Source organism: Megascapheus bottae, chromosome 17, assembly GCF_031878675.1.
Source record: "Megascapheus bottae isolate mThoBot1 chromosome 17, mThoBot2.hap1, whole genome shotgun sequence".
NCBI lineage: Eukaryota > Metazoa > Chordata > Mammalia > Rodentia > Geomyidae > Megascapheus > Megascapheus bottae.
This window is the reverse complement of record NC_143525.1, coordinates 32,693,315-32,713,770: the sequence shown is the minus strand read 5'-3', so window position 1 is coordinate 32,713,770 and position 20,456 is coordinate 32,693,315. Positions and strand designations below refer to the sequence as shown.

The 20,456-nt window shown below is 49.7% G+C and overlaps 3 protein-coding genes across 3 annotated transcripts; 1 reads left to right on the top strand and 2 right to left on the bottom strand.

The window, feature by feature from the left end:
- Positions 1–2,154: 2,154 nt before the first annotated feature.
- Mrpl10 (mitochondrial ribosomal protein L10) lies at positions 2,155–8,625 on the bottom strand. Its single transcript, XM_090350713.1, has 5 exons — positions 8,559–8,625; positions 5,835–6,004; positions 3,738–3,902; positions 3,428–3,572; positions 2,155–2,462 (listed from the first exon to the last, which is right to left on the bottom strand). Exons 1-5 carry the CDS (start codon positions 8,608–8,610, stop codon positions 2,206–2,208), a joined length of 789 nt encoding a protein of 262 aa, XP_090206839.1. The 5' UTR covers positions 8,611–8,625; the 3' UTR covers positions 2,155–2,205.
- A 102-nt stretch (positions 8,626–8,727) lies between these two features.
- Positions 8,728–13,523, top strand: Lrrc46 (leucine rich repeat containing 46). Its single transcript, XM_090350712.1, has 8 exons — positions 8,728–9,017; positions 9,101–9,206; positions 10,266–10,374; positions 11,871–11,917; positions 12,126–12,235; positions 12,394–12,463; positions 12,728–12,873; positions 13,070–13,523. The coding sequence occupies exons 1-8, from the start codon at positions 9,008–9,010 to the stop codon at positions 13,447–13,449; spliced, it is 978 nt and encodes a 325-aa protein (XP_090206838.1). The 5' UTR covers positions 8,728–9,007; the 3' UTR covers positions 13,450–13,523.
- A 1,182-nt stretch (positions 13,524–14,705) lies between these two features.
- Scrn2 (secernin 2) lies at positions 14,706–18,580 on the bottom strand. The gene is made up of 8 exons (XM_090351677.1): positions 18,444–18,580; positions 17,980–18,153; positions 17,109–17,290; positions 16,207–16,406; positions 15,803–16,018; positions 15,541–15,706; positions 15,247–15,427; positions 14,706–15,017 (listed from the first exon to the last, which is right to left on the bottom strand). Exons 2-8 carry the CDS (start codon positions 18,151–18,153, stop codon positions 14,859–14,861), a joined length of 1,278 nt encoding a protein of 425 aa, XP_090207803.1. The 5' UTR covers positions 18,444–18,580; the 3' UTR covers positions 14,706–14,858.
- Between the last annotated feature and the right edge of the window lie 1,876 nt (positions 18,581–20,456).

Sequence of the window (20,456 nt, the reverse complement as noted above, 5' to 3'; positions counted from 1 at the left end):
ACAGTGTGATGTCACTTATCTGCTCATTGCCTCCACATAGTATTGGTCATGGATGAGGGGTTTTGTATCACTGAGTGGCTTGCTCTCTTGGCTCCATTCAGAATGCCAGTATTGTTCCAGCCTCTGGGGGAAGGGTGCCATGTGTACCAGGAGGCAGGGAGAAACACTAAGCAACCAGGTCTGGCATCGGGGAGCCTCCAAGGGCCTTTTAATTCACTTCATTGTGATTGAGCATCCTTGGACATCTACACAGGGTTGGACAATATGGAAAGTTGGACCTGGCTCAGGCCATGGCGAAGTCACTGCAGACCTTACTGCCAGACAATGCCTGGCCAGGACTGAGGACACTGGGGCATGGCTCCAAGTCCCACAAAGAATGCTGAAGAAACACTCTCCTAACTCACCACAGGATCCACCAAGGATGTGCTCTCATCAAGGGCAAGTCCCTTATTAGGAGCTGCTGGTTCTCTAAGATGTTGGGGGAGACAAATGGAAGGACTAAGGGTGAACAAATGCAGCACTGGGACTCACTGAACACTTAGGTTGAAAATAAAGTACACAATTTGTGGACAGGAAGGTAAAAACTGGAAGGGCGCGAGGGAAGGCGTGCCATTGTCCAAAAAGAAATGTACTCTTGGGCCAGGAGTTTGGCCTAGAGGTAGAGTGCTTGCCTAGCACGAAGACCCAGGTTTGATTCCTCGATACCACATACATAGAAAAAAAAAAGCCAGAAGTGGTGCTGAGGCTCAAGTGGTAGGGCTCTAGCCTTGAAAAAGTCCAAGGACAGTGCTCAGGCCCTGAGCTCAAGCCCTAGACTGGCAACAAAACAAAAGAAATGTACTCTTGCAGGGATGGTGGCTCACACCTATAATCCAGCTATTCAGGAAGTTGAGATCTGAGGATCATGGTTCAAAGCCATGACACTAAAGTCTGTGACTCTCATCTCCAATTAACCACCAGAAAACCAAAATGGTACTGTGGCTCAATGGATAGGGTGACAGCCCGGGCTGAAGAGCTCAGAGACAACATTCAGGCTCAAAGTTCAAGTCCCACAACCGACCAAAAAAAAAAAAAAGTACTCTTTACCTGATTTATATAACTATAACCCCTCTGTATATCCTCTTTACAATAACTATTTTTAAAAAGTGAAAAAATAAATTTTGGGGAAACCTAATATCTATTAAAGCCCCTTGATACAGAGATTACTAGCTCCCCCAGCCCTTTTGTACAGAACCACTTGAGACATATTAGTGACTGGGCACACATGTCAGCTGATATCAAGAGGACAAACATAAGCTGGGTGCTAGTGGCTCATGCCTATAATCCTAGCTACTCGGGAGGCTGAGATCTAAGGATCACAACTCAAAGCCAGCCTGAGAAGGAAAGCCCATGAGACGCTTATCTTCAGTTAAGCACCAGAAGACCAAAAGTGGAGCTGTGGTTCAAAGTGGTAGAGTACTAGCCTTTAAAAAACTCAGGGACAAGACATAGGCTCTAAGTTCAAGCCCCATGACTGACATGTAAGAAATGCCATTTGTGTGACAGGTACAATGGGAAGAGGTTTTGTAGGAAGTTAGAGATGACAGACACAACCCAAAAACAAAATGCATTTCAATTTTTCACAAAGCTGTGCAACATAGCATACCCCAAAAGCAGAGCCCGTCAGGGGCTCATTTCTGGATAACCTAATGAGGATGCCCTAGTGGGGAAGGTGTTCAAAGCAGTATGTGGTTCCAGTGCCATCCTGTCACTGATCTTTTCACTGAATGTGTCTCCCACATGGTAAAGAACAAAGGAACAGTGTTTGGCATGAAGCTTTACACACTGAAGGCTGCTAATGTGTCACTGCCAGCACAGTTCTCAGCTCATCCCTCATCCATTGCGGCGGTTATAGGGGTGGGCTGGGAAAAGACAAGGGGGCCAGGGCAAGATGCCTGGGCCCATGCTTTCAGTCTCTTTGCCTTCTACTTGGAGGAAGGGAACCTTCCCCTATGGGATCCCAGATTAGATAGATGCTTCTATTTGAAAGAGAATCCCACTGCATCTCCAAGTGGTCCTGTACTTGGGAGGTGATCATGAGTGGAATCCAAGTCAGGCATGGTGCTTCTCCACCCCAACTTCTCCCGCATCTCCAGTGGAGGATAACACAGCCAATAGGGGCAGAATATGTTTATGTGCAGGGCAGGGCTAGGTACAGCCAGCCAGCTAGGATTCTACAGCAGGATCAGGAGGATCTGGCTTCCCACTGGCTGGTGTGGAAGGCTCTTCCTCTTGTCGTTGTCTGAGGTACTGATCCATCAGGGCTGTCAGCTGGGCAGGCTGGTGATGAAGCAGGGAATGGGTCTGAGCTACGAGAAGGGTGAGCCCTCCGACCAGTTCCCCCTGCAGCTGGGGTAGGCTGGGTAGCTTGGAGTAGTTGACGAAGCCCTGCCTGCTGAGGATGGTGTCGTCGATGAAGCCACCTGAAAGAACACAGGGTTAACTGGGCCACTACAAATGCCTTTCTTCTCTGGAAACAATCTCACTCGTAAGACTCCACATTTCATTGTCCTTCTCCCCTCCTAACCTGCCCCAATGTCCCATCCACTGCCACTGTTGGGGAAGGATAGAATCCTCTCTCCTCCTTCCCTTTGAAAAGTTATATAAACCTGGTCCCATGTCCTCTAAAGTCAGAAGTCTCTAAATTTTCTTAAAGATATCATGGAGTAGGACGAAACAGTCACTGTTTGATGGGTAGGGCTTCAGTTTTACAAAACTGAGTTGTATGGATGGAAGGAGGTGATACCTTTGTAATGTATCCACTGCCACGTTTAGCTCTTGAGTGGTCAGGCACAGGTAACTCACCTCTGTAATCCTAGCTACTCAGGAGCCTAAGATCTAAGATTGGAGGTCTGAAGCCAGCCTGGGCAGGAAAGTCCGTGGGACTCTTACTTCCCACTAACCACCAAAGAGCAAGAAGTGGAACTGTTGCTCAAGGCTACCATTCTACCATTTAAGCCAAAGAGCTAAGGAGGAGTGCATGCAACACACACGCATATACACAGTTAAAAATCCATGAATGAAGGGAGTGGGATGAAAGCATAAACATAGATTTCCATGAAATCTGGATTTTCTGGGGACATAGGCAGAACTTGCCCACGAGTCTTCCCAGCACTGGTCTCTGGGAACACTAGGCACAGGCCCTCAGTACCTTTTACTTGGATACTTGTCTGGGCTTTCAGATTCCAGATGTCTGAATTTCCTTTTCCCTGCCCCAAAGCTCCCGCTTTGACTTCCTGTCTTCTCTCCGGAAATGACCAGAAGCAGTGAGACAACACAGGTGTTGGGGACCGTGTCAGCCCAGCGTGAGAGGAGGCCCTACTCTGTGTTTAGCCCACACTTCACAACCACCCCTCCCCTGCTGCAGATCACAGCACCGTTTACTCACCCAGAAGTGGCAGGAAAGGCACAGTTTTTAAGATCCGTACCATCTCCTTGGCCTTGGGCTCCTGACTGACCAGCAGCATATTATGCCCCACAAACAGGGGTAACAGGTTTTTGTACTTGGAGCCCTCCAGAAAAGGCTTCAGAACCTGGGGTGACAAGAAAGAACTGCTGATGGGGGACAGGGGGAGGGAAGAACCACAGCAGGCTGAGGGTGCAACCCAAGAGGTCCTCTAGACATGGATGAGAGGGTAGGAATGACTCAGGAGCAGGTCTGTCTGGCGGGCCTGGGAGAAGACAGGCCCTACTCCTACCTGATTGGGGAAGATCTTCATGAAGATGTTATATTTCCGCAGCTGGTGCCGCAAGAGAATCTTGTCCTCCGCACTCATGGCCACATTCTGGCACACAGCAACCATTCGATTGTTTTGGAAAACAGCTGCTATCTCCTTACGAAGGAGACGGATGAAACCGGAATCCTAAAGGCAGGAAGGGATGGTGAAGGGGGTGTCTTTTCTCTTGGCATTGCTCATTTCCTCTTGGTGAGGTGCCAGGGAGGGCCCTCTGTGATGCCCATATTTGAAACATTGGGGAGCAAAAGAGGCAGTGAGCCCCCAACTCTGGGACTTGTTATATCTCCCACTGTTACCTTTTTATTTTCATTAGCAAGTGGCAATATTCACAGCAGAGCTGCCCAACCTAGGAACTCTTGCTTCCCCTAAACAGGTCAGCGCACAGCCCTGGCCAGTACTGTTTGATGGTAATATTATGGAATTATTTCAATTAACCATCTGATACTGTACTCATATTGAATTATTTTTCCAATTATACATATGAGATGGGGCCAGGCATCAATGGCTCATGCCTGTAATCCTAGGAGGCTATAATCGGGAGGCTGAGATGTGAGGATCATGGTTCAAAGCCAACCAGAGCAGAAAAGCCTATGACATTCATCTCCAATAAACTATTCAGAAACAGCTGGATGCGGCGTGCTGTGGCTCAAGTGGTAGAGCCCTAGCCTTGAGCACAAAGAGGCTCAGGGACAGTGCTCAGGCCCTGACTTCGAGCCCCAGGACTGGCAAAAAATATAAAATAAAAATTTAAATAAATAATAGGGCTAAAGTATGGTTCGGGGCTAGTGCTTAGTATGTAGGAGAACCTTGGTTTGATCCCTCTCCAGCACAAAAAAAGGAAGGAAGGAAAATAGAAGATAACTTGTTCAAGCCATGGATTCATCATAAATAAATAAAAATAAAACAAGAATGAAACAAATTCAGGAGACCCATCCAATCTATACAGCCCAAAGACCAATGACAGATCAAGGGTAGGTTTCATTTGTGTGTGTATATTTGGTGATACACGGGGCCATGCGCTCAGCTCTTTTTCTTTTCTAGTACTATCACTTGAGCCAGGCCTCCAGTCTGCAGATTTCATTTTAAAGTATCTGAAACAAAGGGTCCAAGTATAGAAGTGAAATGATACATATGAATTACAATGGCTAGGGCTGGGTACTGGTGGCTCATGCCTATAATCCTGGCTACTCAGGAGACTGAGGATCACAGTTCAAAGAAACTCCAGAAAGTCCTGGTGAGATTCTCATCTCCCATTAATCACCACAAGACTGAAAGTGGCACTGTGGCTCAAGTGGTAGAGCACTAGTTTTGAGCAACAGAACTCAGGGACAGAACCTAAGCCCTGAGTTCATATCCCATAACTGACCAAAAGTAAACCATTTCTTCACTGGGAGAAAAAAAAAATCATGTTATATAACTTTTCTGTTTTTTAAAAATGGGTCATGGGCCTTGAACTCTGGGCCTGGGTGCTATCCCTGAGCTCTTCAGCTCAAGGCTAATGCCCTAACCCTTGAGCCACAGCCTTACTTCCCATTTTCCTGTGGTTAACTGGAGTCTCATGTTCTTGGGGCCGGGAGTTTGGCCTAGTGGTTAAAGTGCTTGCGTAGCATGCATGGAGACCTGGGTTCGATTCCTTGGTACCACATACATAGAAAAAAGCAGGAAGTGGTGCTGAGGCTCAAGTGGTAGAGCTCAGGCCCTGAGCTCAAGCCCAGGACTGGCAAAAAAAAAAAAAAAAAAAAAAAAAAGTCTCATGTTCTTTAGTGCCTGGGCTGGCTTAGAACTGCGATCCTCAGATTTCAGCCTCCTGAGCAGCTAGAATTACAGGTGTGAGCCATCTCACCCAGCCTCAGTTAACTTTTTAATTTAGTTTTGTGTATAATAGGGTCTCAGGCTGGCCTTAAACTTGCTGTATAACCCAGACTGGCTTCAAAAGTGTGCTTCTCCTGCCTCAGTCTCTGCCCACTGGGATTATGGGAATGTACCACCTGACCCAGCAGAAGAGATCATTTTAATTTACCACCCCACCACCAAGTAACATGCATCCAGTCTCCTTACCTCCTTTGGGGGCTGTGGGGGAGGTGGCAGGCATCTTGGGTTGATGGCAGGTTTGGGGGGAATATATTCAGTCACAGCCATCAGCTTCTGCCGCTCAAAGTGCATGACACGCCAGTGGCGGGTTACTGCCTTGGAGCCATAGCGCACAGGCTGGAGGGTGGGCAGCAGGCCTATAGAAAAGGAGAAGGCCACACAGTGAGATGCAGCCTCTTGAAGGGCCTAGATTGCCCCACATAGAGAACATTTACTCTGGAAGCAGCCAAAAATGAGACAAGAATTGCCTGACAGAAATCCTGAATTATGTCTCTGCTCATTCTAGTGGATGGCTATGGATCAGTTGTGCAATTCCTAGAGGTTCCCATTCCTTTTGTTTGTTTGTTTTTGTTTTTTTTTCTTCTTAATGTGCAGAGATGGAATTAAAAAAAAAAAAAAGAATAGAAGGGCTCCAGGTTGTGGCTCAAGTGGTAGAGCACCAATTGCCAGTAAGAAAGGTGAAAAAGTGAAAGGCTTTGTGTTCTGGCCCTGGTATTGGGTAGGGGGGAAAGTATTTTGAACACACTACTCAAGGTGGGAGCATGGACTGAAAACCTCTTATTTTTTGCTAACACCGAGGTTTGAACTCAAGGCCTCCTGGTGCTGAGCCAGACACACACACACACACACACACACACACACACACACACACACACACACAGTCTGGCTTTTTGCTGGTCATTTTGGAAACAGACCTTGCCAAGGCTGCCTTCTAACCACCATCTTCTAGACCTTAGCCTCTTTAATAGCTAGGATTACAAGTGTCAGCCATTGGTGACCCTCACAAATCTTTTTCTTTCCTTTTTTGCCCGTCCTGGAGCTTGAACTCAGGGCCTGAGCACTATCCCCCAGCTTCTTTTTGATCAAGGCTAGCACTCTACCACTTGAACCACAGTGCTCTTCCAGATTTTTCTGTTTATGTGGTACTGAGGAATCGAAACCCAGGGCTTCATGTATGCTAGACAAGCACTCTACCACTAAGCCACATTCCCAGCCACAATCTTTTCTTAAAGGACCAAATTGTACATATTTTAAGTTTGAGGGCTCAATTCTGCCAAATGCAGTCACAGATGATATATACACAGATGAGATTGTTACAATGAAACTTTATTTATAAAACAGTGACCATGAACTGGGGGAATATTCCTTAGATTGCTTAGTGGTAGAGAACTTGCCTTGGGTTCCATCCCTAGCACTGAAGGAAGAGAAAAACAAACAGAAAAGCAAAGGACAAAAAAACAGTGGTCCCTGGTCTAAGCCAGTAGTTCTGAAGCACAGCCACCCTTAATCCAGCCAACAATACCAGCATCATATAGAAACCTGTAAGAAATACAAATTCTTCTTGCATGCTTGTGCTTTACATCTATAATCTTAGTTACTTAGGAAGCTGAGCTGAAGGATGGCAGATTGATGCTTGCCTACCATGCACAAAGACCCAAGTTTGATTCCTCTTTACCACATACATAGAAAAAGCTGGAAGTGGTGCTGTGGTTCAAGTGGTAGAGCTCTAACCTAGAGAAAGCCCAAGGACAGTGTTTAGGCCTTGAGTTCAAGCCCCAGGACTAATTTAAAAAAAAAACAAAAACAAAAACAAAACAACAAAAACCAAAGGGAGCTGGGAATGAGGCTTAGTGGTAAGATGCTGGCCTAGTATGCATGAGGCCCTGGGTTTGATTCCTCAGTACCACATGAACAAAAACAAAAATGCTGCACAAGAGCTGTAAGTGGTCAGAGCTCTGGTTCCAGCACAAAACAAAAGTCAAAAACAAAAATAAATAAATAAATAAATAAATAAAAACAGCACTAGACGCCTCACAAGCATGAAGCCCTAAGTTCAAATAGATACCACCAAAATCAATCAATCAACAAACTACAGATTCTCATGTCTCCTGCCCTTAGACCTGTCAAACCAGAAAAGAAACTCTTGGGAAAGGAGTACAAAAATATTGTTTAAGAAGCCCCTTCCACTTCCAACAAGGCTTATGCATCAAAAAGTTTGCTACTAGGACTAGAAGCAAGAGGTGAAAAACTTGTTACAACACCGACACAGCTCTTGCAAGTAAGTTTCTTTACACTCTCTCTTCTTGACTGGCAATGCTTGAGAGATCACCCTTCCGAAAACAAGGAGACCCTCAAAAACTCTGAGCCACGGAGGCCAAAATGATCCCTTCGTCCTCAATACAAGGGCTAAGGCTGGAGAGTCCCAAGGTTAAGAAGGTGGCCAGAGTAGAGGAGAATTGCTGGGCAAGAGGTGGCCACGAAGCTGTTGGAAGCGGCTTTGGGATCCGGCAGGACTGCACTCACTAGCCGTCTTTCCTTGCCCAGTCACTCAATTAGCCCAGACTCAGTGGCCGTATCTGTAAAGAGGTGGCCTTCCTCGCCGTGTGCTTTAAAATGTAAGTAAGGTGGCACATATAAAACACTCATCGGAAGAGCTGAAGAGCTCAGGGGCAGCGCCCAGGCCCACAGGTCAGGTCTCTTAACAGACAAAACAACATTCATCCAAACGCCCAAATCCATTCATTCGACAGCTACTGCATGCCCAGGGTCGGACACTAGGACAACCTACGAGCTATACGGAATGGCCCGTGATCTAGATGGTCAGGGATCCCCGGGAGCCTGGAGATTACAGGCAGGAGGTCAGAAGTGCGTGGGGAGAGAAGTGCCATGAGGTCTCGGGCCGCCCCTTACCCGCCAAGGGCAGGAGCTCCCCTCGCAGCTTCACAGCCACGGCCGCAGCCATTGCCACCGGAAGAACGGAAACGGAAGCTGAGCGGAGCCGGAAGTCGCTAAGGATTGTGGGAGCAGCGACGCCCGTGGCGGGAGGCGGGATCCCAAGATACGGCCGTACTACGCACGCGCCGAACGGGACCAGTGAAAAACTTGGCTTTCAACTCTCCTCCCGAGCGCGCGACGTGGCGTCCGGTTGCTTAGCAACCTCGCGGGCTCCCCTGGAGCCGCTTAACTCTCCACCGCGTACGACTGGCAGAGCCCCTCCACCTCGATTTACCTCCGTCTTCGTCCCCACTCTTTTCCCTGGTCTTCTAAGTCTGGGTTGGTCTCTCCTGCCATCCTGGGTTCCGCCATCCCGCCGGCCCTACCGACTCCCGCCTCGGGCCAGCCGCGGTGTGCGTTAGGTCATGATTGGAGGTGAGTCGGGAGGTGGGTCGGTGGGTCAAAGGGGGGGTCTCCAAGGAGGAGGAAGAGTGACAGTTGGCCTCCCCCTGTCACAGCTCAGGGTGTCCCCATTGCCCAGGACTTGGGGGTCTGCATCACCGAGGCCCTGATCACCAAGCGGAACTTGAACTTCCTCGAGGATGAAGACCTGTCGGAGAAGATGTGAGTGCTGGAGGTGCTGGAAAATGATGCACACGATGGCTGTTTCTCTAAGCTCTCCTGATGTGTCAGCTTATCTGTGTGCGTGTCTCGACTTACTCCAAACCACAATCACTTTAAGGAGGGAGGGAAAATCCTCAAAGTTCATTCTTTTGGGCTGGGAGTTTGGCCTAGTGGTTAAAGTGCTTGCCTAGCATTCTCGAAGACCCGGGTTTGATTCCTCAATACCACATACATAGAAAAAAAGCCAGAAGTGGTGCTGTGGCTCAAGTGGTAGAGCTCTAGCCTTGAGAAAGTCCAAGGACAGTGCTCAGGCCCTGAGCTCAAGCCCAGGACTGGCAAAAAAAAAATAATATATATATATATATATTCTCCAGTTTCACTCTGCCTTAAGATAATGCTATCACCACTTCTCTTCTCAACAAACTTAATTTGTCTCCCTATCTCCATTATAGCCTCCCCATACTGTTGCCAAAATGGTCTTATAAACATTAAATCTAAGCAGGAATTCCTTAAGCAGGAATTCCTTAATTTCTCTATTTCTAGAATGAAATTTACATGCCTTATGAAGTGGCCTCTATGTTTTAAGTCTTATTTCCAGCCAATCCTAACCAGTGTGCAATTTCTCACAACAAGTTCTCCCCCACCTCACCTAGCACCTTATTACTCAGATGTAGGGGCAGTGCCATTGCATATCTGGGGGCAGACTCAGATGTAGGGACAGTGCCATTGCATATCTGGGGGCAGACATGGATAGTCTAGCTGGGCTAGACTGTTCACACAAACAAGTTTGTTATCCACTCAGGAGGCTGAGCTCTGAAGATTTAGATTCTTTGAAGAGAATCCAAGCCAACAAAACTGAGATTCTTATCTACAACCAGCCTTGAGTGGAAAAAGATGAGAGTGTAAACTCTGAGTCCAAGCCCCAGTACTAGCACAGAAAAAAGAAGCTCAACCACTATCTGTCCTTAAAAGACCTTTGCTCTTCTTCATCTTCCTCGCTCATATCTTCTCCACTGAGAAGATGGACTCTACCACACCATTCTGCCTACTCTTCTCCAGGTTTCACACCCTTTCCGAACTGCAGACTGTCCGCTTGGACCGGGAGGGGATTACTACCATCAGAAACTTAGAGGGACTCCAGAATATTCACAGCCTCTATCTGCAGGAGGTAATGTCTTGTTTTCCCTCCCTCCTTTCATCTCCCCTCATTCTCTGTTGATTGAGTCTGTCTAATCGGAAAGCAGCCAAATAGGGCATTTTATATATTCATGGTATTTGGGAAGGATGCCCTTCCTTTACACTATCACCACAGTAAGTCAGACTTGACATAGTGATCCCCAAAAGGGATTCTGCACATGCTCTGGAGTCACTGTTCTCGTCTTCATTGTGTTGTCACTGTTGTTTTTGAGACAGAGTCTCACTATATCCCAAGTTGGCTTTGAACTCATGATCCTTCTGTCTTCATCTGAGAAGTGATGGGCTGACAAAATGTATCACAGTGCCAGGAAGAGTCACTGTTCTTCAGTCAGACAACCTAAGCCTTTCAAGTTACATAGCTTAAACCCATTTCCTGTTGGGAAGATGATATCTCTACACCTTTCAGATCCTTGACAGTTATGGTGGTGGTAGCTGGATAATCTTCAGGTTGAATATACTTAGTTCCTTTAAACTTAAATTTACCTTCCTCAACAGAAACTTTACATATTAAGTTAATATATATTCACCCTGGCTGGGTACAGTGGCACAAATCTCTCGTCCCAGGCTGCAATAGCTGGGTGTGGTAGCATGTGCCTATCATCCGAGTAATTCCAGGTAGCACAAATAGGATCCCAGTCCATGCCAGTCTGGACATCAAGTGAGACCCTATCTTGAAAATAACCTATACATACTGAGGGCATAGGCTAAGTGGTAGAGTGCCAACTCTGAGCAAGAAAGCCACACAAGTGCACGAGGCTCCAGTTCAAGTCTCAGAACCATATAGGCATGGAAGAAAGAGAAGGAAGGGGGAGAGAGAAAGATGGAGAAGGAGGAGGGGGGAGGGAAGGAAGGAAGGAAGGAAAGGAAGGAAAATTTAAAAGAACCAATGTGAAAGGGGAGGGGCTGCGGAGTGGTTCAAGTCATGGAATGCCTCCTAGACATCATAAAGCCCTGAGTTAAAACTCTAGCACTACCAAAAATATTATGTATATAACACACACACTCAGTTCTGGGAGCATACAAGCCCTGCAAGCCCTTCGCTTTCCTCGTCTGCTTCCCAGGCCTCTCTTCAGTTGTATCATGTTGGCCAGCCTCATTCCCACCATTAGCCATGTACCTAGGAGAGAAATCTTCCCCAACGTAGTGACAAACAGCCACTCCAACCAGGAATGGTGATCATTCTCAGTGTAGGACGCCTCCGGCTGGGAAAGTGGCACACACCTGGGATCCCAGCTAGGGGCACAGGTAGGATTGTGCTGAGGCCAGGCATGCCAAAGTATGAGACCCTATCTGAAAAACAAAGAGCAAAAAGACTAGGTTGTGTCTCAAGTGGTAGTGCACAGAGCCCTAAATTCAATCCCTAGTATCACTAAAACAAGCAGGCATGGTCTGGAGGTTTTTCCCTTAAAGGGCTTCCCCACCCAGCTGACTTCAGCTTGGTCTCCTCCCCTTGGCTTCCTTCTGCAGAATAAGATCCAGCGCATTGAGAACCTGGCTTGCATCCCCTCCTTGCGGTATGTGGCCCAAGGCTTGGGTGGGGAAGAAGGAAGGAAGTGTGGGAAACCTGGCACTCCCCCAGCCTGGGTGCCTTATCCAGTAAGGACCCAGCAGGCAAGCCTAGCCCAAAGAGCATGTATTTCCACTTGTCATAGAGCTGTATGGTGGTCCCCCTTCCTTCCTCCAGCCCTCCCATGATTCACCTCTATCTCCCTCCCCCTGCAGCTTCCTGTCTCTGGCAGGCAACCAAATCAGGCAGGTGGAAAACCTCCTTGACCTCCCATACCTACAGTTTCTGGACCTTTCTGAGAACCGGATAGAAACACTGAAGCTGGGTAGGAATGCCCTGGCTCACTGACACTGACTTGTGCCATACCCTCCCCCTGCCCCCTGCCTCGCCTCCTCATGCTTGCACTCCCCACCCTGCTCTCCGTCCCACACGTACAAACTTCTGAGAGCTAGTATAAGAACCTCGCCTCTCTCTGCTGTGCAGATGAGCTTCCCCAGAGCCTTCTCATCTTCAACCTCACTGGAAACCACTGCACCAAAAAGGAGGGCTACAGGTGAGGAGGGACTCATGTGTGAGAAGCACACAGCTGCTGGCCATGCATCTCCCCCTGCCTGCGAACCTGGCAGCTCATGACCCCTTAGTCCATTCCTGACTCCCCACGGGGCCAGCCCTTTACTCCCAAGGCCCATCTCCTAGTCCATGACTCTCCTAGTCCATGACTTGCACTTCTGGGCATGGGTACTGTGGCACGTTTTGTGTCCTCCCAGCTTCTACAGCGTTGCCCCTCCTGGGCAATGCTCTCCTTTCTGTTCTGCAGGGAGATGGTGCTGGAAGCCCTGCCACTACTCCTGGATCTGGACAAGCAGCCTGTGTTGGAGCGCTGGATCTCCGATGAGGAGGAGAAAGCCTCAGGAGAGGAGGATGAGTTCCCGGAGCTGAGTGGCCCATTCCGTGCAGAGCAAGGTGACTGTGTTGTTCAAGGCTTGTAGTGTCCCCAGGGCCAGGCCTGCCCTTTGGTCATGGGGGAAGCTAAGATGGCAGGGATGTCTGGGGAGAAATCTTCAAACCCAGCCATCATCGGGGCCACCAGGTACCATCCTGGCATGTAGGAGGCCCAGCCCTCCTACTGAGTTCCATCCTCCACCACTACGCTTCCTAGGTTTCTTCACAGAACTGGAGAAGGACATGAGCAAGAAGAAGGGGCGCAGAGAGCAGGCTGCCCTGACAGATCACCTTCTGAGGATGGAGATCCAGCCTACCCTCACCGACCTGTCCCTGCTGCCTGGGGCGCCCATGACAGGGGACGGCATCCCCTCAGCCTCTGGGAGGGGCTCCTTTCTTGGCTCTGCGGTGGCAGACACCTCATCCCCCATCATGCCTCTCACCAGGAAACCATACACTCTCTTTTGTAGAGGCCAGAAAAGCTCTATCCAAGCAGAGAAGGGGGCCCTGGAGGCCTCGGAAACTACACCTCCCAAGGCCTCTCAGGTTGGGACACCCAGCCCAACTAAAACTCTGACCAAAAGAACCAACAAGTGAAGCACCCCCCCCCATGAGTGAAACCCCTCTTGTGCAGACCCCTCCCCAATAAAATTAAGTACCTAGGCTTGTAATATCTTTCTGGCTACTTGGGGACATCTCAGGAGAAAGATAGCAGTAAAAGCATCAGGAAACAGGAAAAAAAGAACTTTGAGGAGCCTAGAGGTAGAGTGCTTGCCTAGCATGCACGAAGACCTGGGTTCTATTCCTTGGTACCACATACATAGCAAAAAGCCAGAAGTGGTGCTGTGACTCAAGTGGTAGAGCTCTAGCCTTGAGAAAGTCCAAGGACAGTGCTCAGGCCTGAGCTCAAGTCCAAGACTGGCCAAAAAAAAAAAAAAAAAAAAGCTTTGAGCCTGGTTCTAAAAAACAAGTTCCCAGTCTTGCAGGAATGACCTAGGCCTGGCATTCCTCCAGTTCCCCAAGTGGACTGGAAGCAGGCATCACTCAGAGGGTTCTCTTCCCTGGGGCACATTTCACTACCAACCCAAGAGGACTGTTCCAGGTCTATGCCAAGGACTTGCAGTCTTAATGGTGCCCACAGAGTAGTCAGCCACTTTGCCAGATGTGGTTCTCTGTGCATACTGCAAAGAGTTAGGGACATGTCCTTCCTGTGCTGGCAGACTCTTCACCACCATCATGGTTGGGGCTCTGATGCTAGCCGGAAGCTGTTGGCTCATGCCTGTAATCTTAGCTTCTCAGGTGGCTGAGATTTGAGGATCAATTTTTGAAATTAGTTTTGGCATAGGAAGTGAGACACATCCAATTAACCAGGAAAGATCTGGAAGTGGAGATGAGGCTCAAGTGGTATAGAGTGCCAGCCTTCAAGGTCAGCCTGGGCTACACAGCAGGACCTTTCTTTAAAAGGAAGGACAAAGACAATGCACAAGGGGTACCACTCGTGTGTGCATCTTTGTTGAATCTGTAAGAAAGCCTTGCAGACAGGTGCAAACAGGAAGTCCTTTCACAACCCACAATTCATGTTGAATAAGATTGTGGTGTGATTCCCACAATAGCTGGCAGTGTGGGGGTTAACTCATAGGTTGGCTCTGAGAAGTGATGTAAAAGCTAAAAAAAATAAATGTACAAGGACTCCAGTCATCAACTGCTTACCTAGCAAGCACAATGTACCTGAGTTCAATGCCCAGCACCCCGAAAAAAATTCTCTGCCTGGTACCACAGGCCCCGAAGCCAATCTGGGGCTGCCCTTTACTCTTAGCTCTCCCACCCTTCCTTGGACCTAGGACCCAGTTCACTGAACAAGTTAAAAGAACACATTTATTAAAGAAAAGGCCCTCCCACCCACTTAGAACATGGCTGAGGGCATGGAGGAATTGCTGTGCCTCCTCAGTTCAGGGCAGCTAGCACCAGCAGTGGTGTGCCCACTTGGGCCGGGAGTACCTGTGGGCTTATGCATAGAGCTGGCTCTCCTTCTCCACAAAGGCCTGGAAGAGGCTGCCCAGCTCCTGCAGTGCTGAGGTCTGCTCGCCGGTCAGCAGTCCTCGTGCAGCCTCCAGGCCTTCCTGCTCCAGGTCCCTCTGCTTCTGCCGCAGCTGCTGCCCCTGCTCCTGCCAGGAAAGGCTGAGTCAGGAGCATGTGCTTTGTGCACACAGGACAAAACCATGACCACCCACCCATCCCGGGCCTGCTAGCTCCACAGGATGGAAGGTCCCATCTCCTCAGCTCTGCAGTCTCCTCCACTCCCAGGCCTGGCCTCTGGGGTTTCTAGGGTGTCTGAGGAGGGGTGGAGGAGAGGGATACGTGTCACCCTCAGCAAGGCTACTCCCTGGGGGTTACCTGCCCACTCTCCATCAACCCCAGAGCTGCCTGGTGTCCGCGGTAGAGTGCGTGTCGGCGATCCACCTGAGTCCGGAATCGAGGCAGGATCCGAACAGGATCCTGATCTCCAAAAGTGGGAGACAGGACCTGAGGGACCTGAGCTGTCCCCAGGCCAAAGACAAAAGGTTTAAACACCGACCTAATGGGACAGATGGAAAGACTGAGGCAGTGCACATCCGGTCAAGGGTAGAAGAACAATCAGCAAGCACAGTGGGCTCCGCTCTCCTGCTCCCTGTCCCTCGTCTTCCTCACCTGGATGGGTCTGGTGTGGCTGTGAGGAAGTGGACACAGGGCTGTGTGGGATTCTGGGGCAGGACAGACACCATGCTGGCTGTGGTGCGGAAGCCTCCAGAATCCATACAGATCCCACTCTCCTTGTTCCTGAGAATGTCCATCATCACCTCCGCTGTGATGGCACCTGCCAGAGAGCAGGCCAGGGAGGGGGAGCTGCGTGAGGGTCGGGTGGTGCTGTGACAGGCCTGGTCCCACCCCTCCGCACCACTCCCTCACTGACCTTGCTGCTGTTGCAGCAGTTCACAGCCTGCCCGGAAGCGGGCCTTGGCAGCCTCCATGCGCACAGGCTGCTGTGTCAGGGAAAAGACCTGGGCAAAGTCAAAGGTCCCCTGATCAGTCCACCAGCCCTGGGCCTGCGCATGGCTCCGAAGCTCTGGGTGTTCGGCTGAGATGTCCGTGCCAATGCTCAGCTGGTTGGAAATGTTTCGGGCCCCTGCTGTGAGAGGAGCACAAGAAGACTCAGATCAAGGCAGAGGAGAATTCCCGGGCCGGGTCATATCCCATGTCCCAAGACATAGCACTTAGATGGGGGCCCCTCTGTCCCACTTGCTCTCCCACCTCCCATGGCTGGCAAAGGGGGAGGGGATGCCTCTGGGAGATAGGCCCCAAGCCTGGGCCCCTCACCTTGAATCCTCTGAGCAGCCCATAGCCTCCCAGCAGTCTCCATCACCCACGCCTCCTTCCGGTCAGCCAGCAGGAAGGTGTTGTGGTAGCAGAATGGCTCCGGGTCTTCCCGGCAGCTGCCTCCCTGCCCATAGCGCTGCAGTAAGTCTGAGATCACGTGCACGGCTTCCTGGGCAGAGCTGCTCCTCTCCAAAGCCAACCTGATAAGAAGTCAGAGGACAGAAGAAACAGAGAAATGTGAGGACAAGCCCAAGTCACACAGCAAACCCTCCGGCATTGATCCCATTAAACAGGGTTGTGGCAGGGACTTTCAAGCTGTGCCCCGAGGGTCCATGGGAAAGCCTGAAACACAGCCTCTTTGCAATGTTCTTAGACCTTATCAGGTTTATAAACCTGTTGTCACACTGTTATTATATAACAGTGTAATACAAAATTATCCTACAGCTATTGGGGGTGGGAGGAGGAAATGCAAGCAGCTGCCACCACTGGGTCAGTATTCTTACCATGCATACATTTGAGATGGGGCTGGGTGTTAGAGTGGGTCACATCTGTAATCCCAGCTACTCAGGAGGCTGACCTCTAATGATCATGGTTCAAAGCCAGCCTGAGCAGTAAAATCTAGGAGACTTTTAACTCCAATAAGCCACCAAAAAGCTGGAAGGGGAGATGTGGCTTAATGGTAGAGCACCAACCTTTAGCAAAAAAAAAAAAAAGGGGGGGGGGAGAGCATGAGGCTCTGAATTCTAGCCATAGTAGTGGCACCATGAGCATAGCACGCTCTTGAGTGGCAGCCAAAAGGGAGGAGAAGCAGGCAGTCACCCTGGAGAAAGCACAAGGGCAGTATCCACACCAAGAAGGCTCTATGGCTGCACGGGGGAGGACACAGGAGATAAAGGTCAAACCTGAGTAGGTCCATGCCCAGCAGGGCCTCCCCCTCTGCTACAGGCTCCTTGGTCCATACGGCTTCATTGCCAATGCAGACACCATGTTCGTTTGCTCCCATCTCAGCCCCCCACAGCCAAGAAGGTCGGCTCAGAATCACGGCTTGAGTCTTGCATACCTGCTCCACCTCAATGTAGGTGCACTGCAGGTAGAGAGAAGGAAAAAGCCTGCTCATAAAGGGCAGTACCTACACCTTGCTGGTCATTTGCCAATCACCTTACACAGGGGTTTTTATCCCCATATTTTTGTTATTGTTGGTGGTGATCATGGAGCTTGAACTCAGGAGATTTTTTTTTTTTGGCCAGTCCTGGGGCGTGAACTGGGGGCCTGAGTGCTGTCCTTGGGCTTCCTCCAGGCTAGAGCTCTACCACTTGAACCACAGCCCCAATTTCGAGTTTTTTCTATGTATGTGGTACCAAAAGAATCGAGTCTGGGTCTTCGTGCATGCTAGGCAAGCACTCTTATCACTAAGCCAAACTCCCGGCCCTCTGAGATCTTTGTTGCTCAAGGCTAGAGCTCTATCCCATTGTGCCACAGCTCCACTTCTGGTTTTCTGGTGGGTAACTGGACATAAGAGACCCAGAGACATTCCTGCCTGGACTGGCTTTGAACCACAATCCTCAGATCTCAGCCTCCTGAGTAGCTAGGGTTCCAGGTGCGCGCCACCATGGCCGGGCTCTTATCCCCATTTTACAGATGAGGAAACTTGTGTCCACCAGGAGCTACATAGTAAGCTTTCGGTCCACGCCGGTAGGTTTCAAGCGCATCCTCGTCCCAACACGCGTGGCAGCGCCCAGGCCTGGCGTGCAGAGGAAGCTCCTGCCTACCCACCTGGAGACGGCTCCCGGGGGCGTGGGTGCCCGCCGGTACAAACACCACTTCCTGCACCTCGGCCCGGGGTCGGTCCGAGTTCTTGGCAAATATCACAGCCGGGATGGCTGAGGCCGGGGGCACAGACACAAAGCAGTCACAGGAGCAAGGGGCCTCCGGGCTCCACGCCGCCATCTGCGGGGAGAGCGGGGTTGACTGGCTTCCCTCCACCCCGCTGGCCTGGGCTCCGGCCTCAGTGCTCCCTCCCTCGACACGTGTGCCGCCGTGGGCTCTCGCGGGCACACTCGGTGCACGGGGTACCCCGAGCAGTGCACAAAGCCCGTAAGTCAGCAGAGGGCGCGGGCCCGTGCGCTCCCGGCCCCTCGGGACGGGAAGCGTCCCCAAGACTCCCACGCTGCTGCGCATGCTCAGAGCTGCCCCTCTCCCGTCTAACGCGGCCATCCCCGGTATTGTATGCCTCTCACCCTCCGTCCGCCTCCAGGACCCTCGGCTCGGGCCCCAGACACCTCCTCCTCCGCGGCGGGTCAAGTCCGTCCCAGGGGCGGAGGCTCCCAGGTGACCCGCGTGCCAGGCCTTTGGCCCCGGGGCGGGGCCGGCCCAGGACACCTGTCGTTACGCCAGTTTCCACCAGGGTGCGCTCCAGCACCACTTCTTGGAGCGAGCGGGACCTGGAAATCCTGCCCTGTCTCTCTCTCTTTCCTCTCTCTCTGTAATTTGGGGGAGCCCCCTTTTCAGCCTGAAAAAAGGCTGGGAATGAATTCCCAAGCTCCTAGGAGGGGGTTACTGTAGGGAGCGGAAAGAAGCCTGGGTGGAAGGGAACATTGGTAACAATGGCTATGGTAGCTGGAGATTGAGAACCTTAGCTGTTGAGTCCTGGCTTGAATTTCAAAGATGCAATGGAATATACAAGCAATCACAAATCAGAGGGCATAGGGATAGTTTCAGTGTGTGTGTGTGTCTGTGAGAAAGAGAGAGGGCCCTGTGCTGGTTAGTAGGGCTTGAACTCAGCACCTTGTGCTCTCACTTGGCCTTTTCTCTCCAGGATGATGCTCTACAACTTGAGCATCAAGTAGCCTTTTGCTAGTTAGAGGTTCATTAATTGGAGAGTCTTACCGATTTTTCTGCCCAGAATGGCTTTAAACTTCCAGCCTCAGATTTCAGCCTCCTAAGCAGCTAGGCTTATAAACACAATCCACTCCCCACAGCAGTTGATACATTTAAAAGCAAAACCAAGCTACACTGATGGCTCACAACTGGCCTGTAATTTGGGCTTCTCAACAGGCTGAGATCTCAGGATGGAAGTTTGAATCCAGCTTGGACAGGAAAAATAATAAGATTTTTTTTTTTGGCCCAGGACTGGGATGTAACTCCGTACCTGGCAATTTTGCCCATTGGCTAGTGCTCTACCAACTGAGCCAAGCCTCCAATCCCAATGAGAATTTTCTTATTTGTAATTAGCCACCAAAAAGCTAAGGGACAGCACCTAGGGCTAATACTAACAGGAAAAAAAAAAAGCCGTGTGTGTGTGTGTGTGTGTGTGTGTGTCTGTCTTACACATACACATATTACAAAATTTATTTGACCCCAAAAGTCTTTTTTTTTCCCTAAATCATAAGAAGGGTAGCAAACTCAGGGCTTTCCAATATCAATAAGCAAATGCTCCACTGCTTGAATCACTTTGAAACTTTGCTCTAGTTATTTTGGAGATGGGGTCTAATGCTTATGCCTGGGCAGTCCTGGACAGATGGTCTAATATACTTTTTGCCTGAGCTTGCCTTGAACCTCAGTCTTCCTGATTGCTAGAATGTGAGCTACTGTGCTCTGCCTATAGCAGAGCTCAAGCTTATACAAAAATTGTTTGTTTGCCAGTCTGGGGCTTGAACATGGGGTCTGGGCACTGTCCCTGAGCTTCTTTTGCTCAAGGCTAGCATTCTTCCACTTGAGCCACAGTGCTACTTCTGGCTTTCTTTGTTGTTGTTTATGTGGTGCTGAGGAATCAAACGCAGGGCTTCATGCATGCTAAGCAAGCACTCTGCCACTAAACCACATTCCCAGCCCAAGAAAATAGTTTTGAAATGGCATTTTAGGAATTTCTACTCCAAGGCCATGTCTTATGTCTTCATGTTTGTCTCTTGTCTCCTGTCTCTTCTCTGGTCACCATGGAGTCCCAATTCACCTCTCCATTAAAGCTGATCTGGTTTGTTGATATTGTTTTTCTTTCCTCTCCAGCTCTCATGGCTCAGTTCTCTGGTAGTGTTGTGTATTTCTGACAGTTAAGTGTTAAATATTCCCAATTTGACCTCTCAAAAAAAAAAAAGGAAAAAAAGGGAAAGAAAAGAGAAAAAAGAAATTCATATTTCAAAGATTTGGTGACTTTCACCACAGTGAAACTGAAATAGCAAAGGAGAAGTCTTGGCAAGGGAGACACAAAGATCTAAGATCTTATTTTCCAACTAATTTTCCTTTATAAACAATCT

What these genes read in the sequence shown, in the direction of transcription:
- Mrpl10 (XM_090350713.1), bottom strand. Translation starts at nt 8,610, where the DNA reads ATGGCTGCGGCCGTGGCTGTGAAGCTGCGAGGGGAGCTCCTGCCCTTG. An exon ending in GGAGCTCCTGCCCTTGGCGG is followed by an intron (nt 6,005 to 8,558) that starts GTAAGGGGCGGC and finishes CCTTTTCTATAG; the next exon opens with GCCTGCTGCCCACCCTCCAG. An exon ending in GCCTTTCCTGCCACTTCTGG is followed by an intron (nt 2,463 to 3,427) that starts GTGAGTAAACGG and finishes GTGTTCTTTCAG; the next exon opens with GTGGCTTCATCGACGACACC.
- Lrrc46 (XM_090350712.1), top strand. An exon ending in ACAGCCTCTATCTGCAGGAG is followed by an intron (nt 10,375 to 11,870) that starts GTAATGTCTTGT and finishes TTCCTTCTGCAG; the next exon opens with AATAAGATCCAGCGCATTGA. An exon ending in CCCATTCCGTGCAGAGCAAG is followed by an intron (nt 12,874 to 13,069) that starts GTGACTGTGTTG and finishes TACGCTTCCTAG; the next exon opens with GTTTCTTCACAGAACTGGAG.
- Scrn2 (XM_090351677.1), bottom strand. Translation starts at nt 18,153, where the DNA reads ATGGCGGCGTGGAGCCCGGAGGCCCCTTGCTCCTGTGACTGCTTTGTG. An exon ending in CTGGGCATGGACCTACTCAG is followed by an intron (nt 16,407 to 17,108) that starts GTTTGACCTTTA and finishes ACTTCTTATCAG; the next exon opens with GTTGGCTTTGGAGAGGAGCA. An exon ending in GGTTGATGGAGAGTGGGCAG is followed by an intron (nt 15,018 to 15,246) that starts GTAACCCCCAGG and finishes CTTTCCTGGCAG; the next exon opens with GAGCAGGGGCAGCAGCTGCG.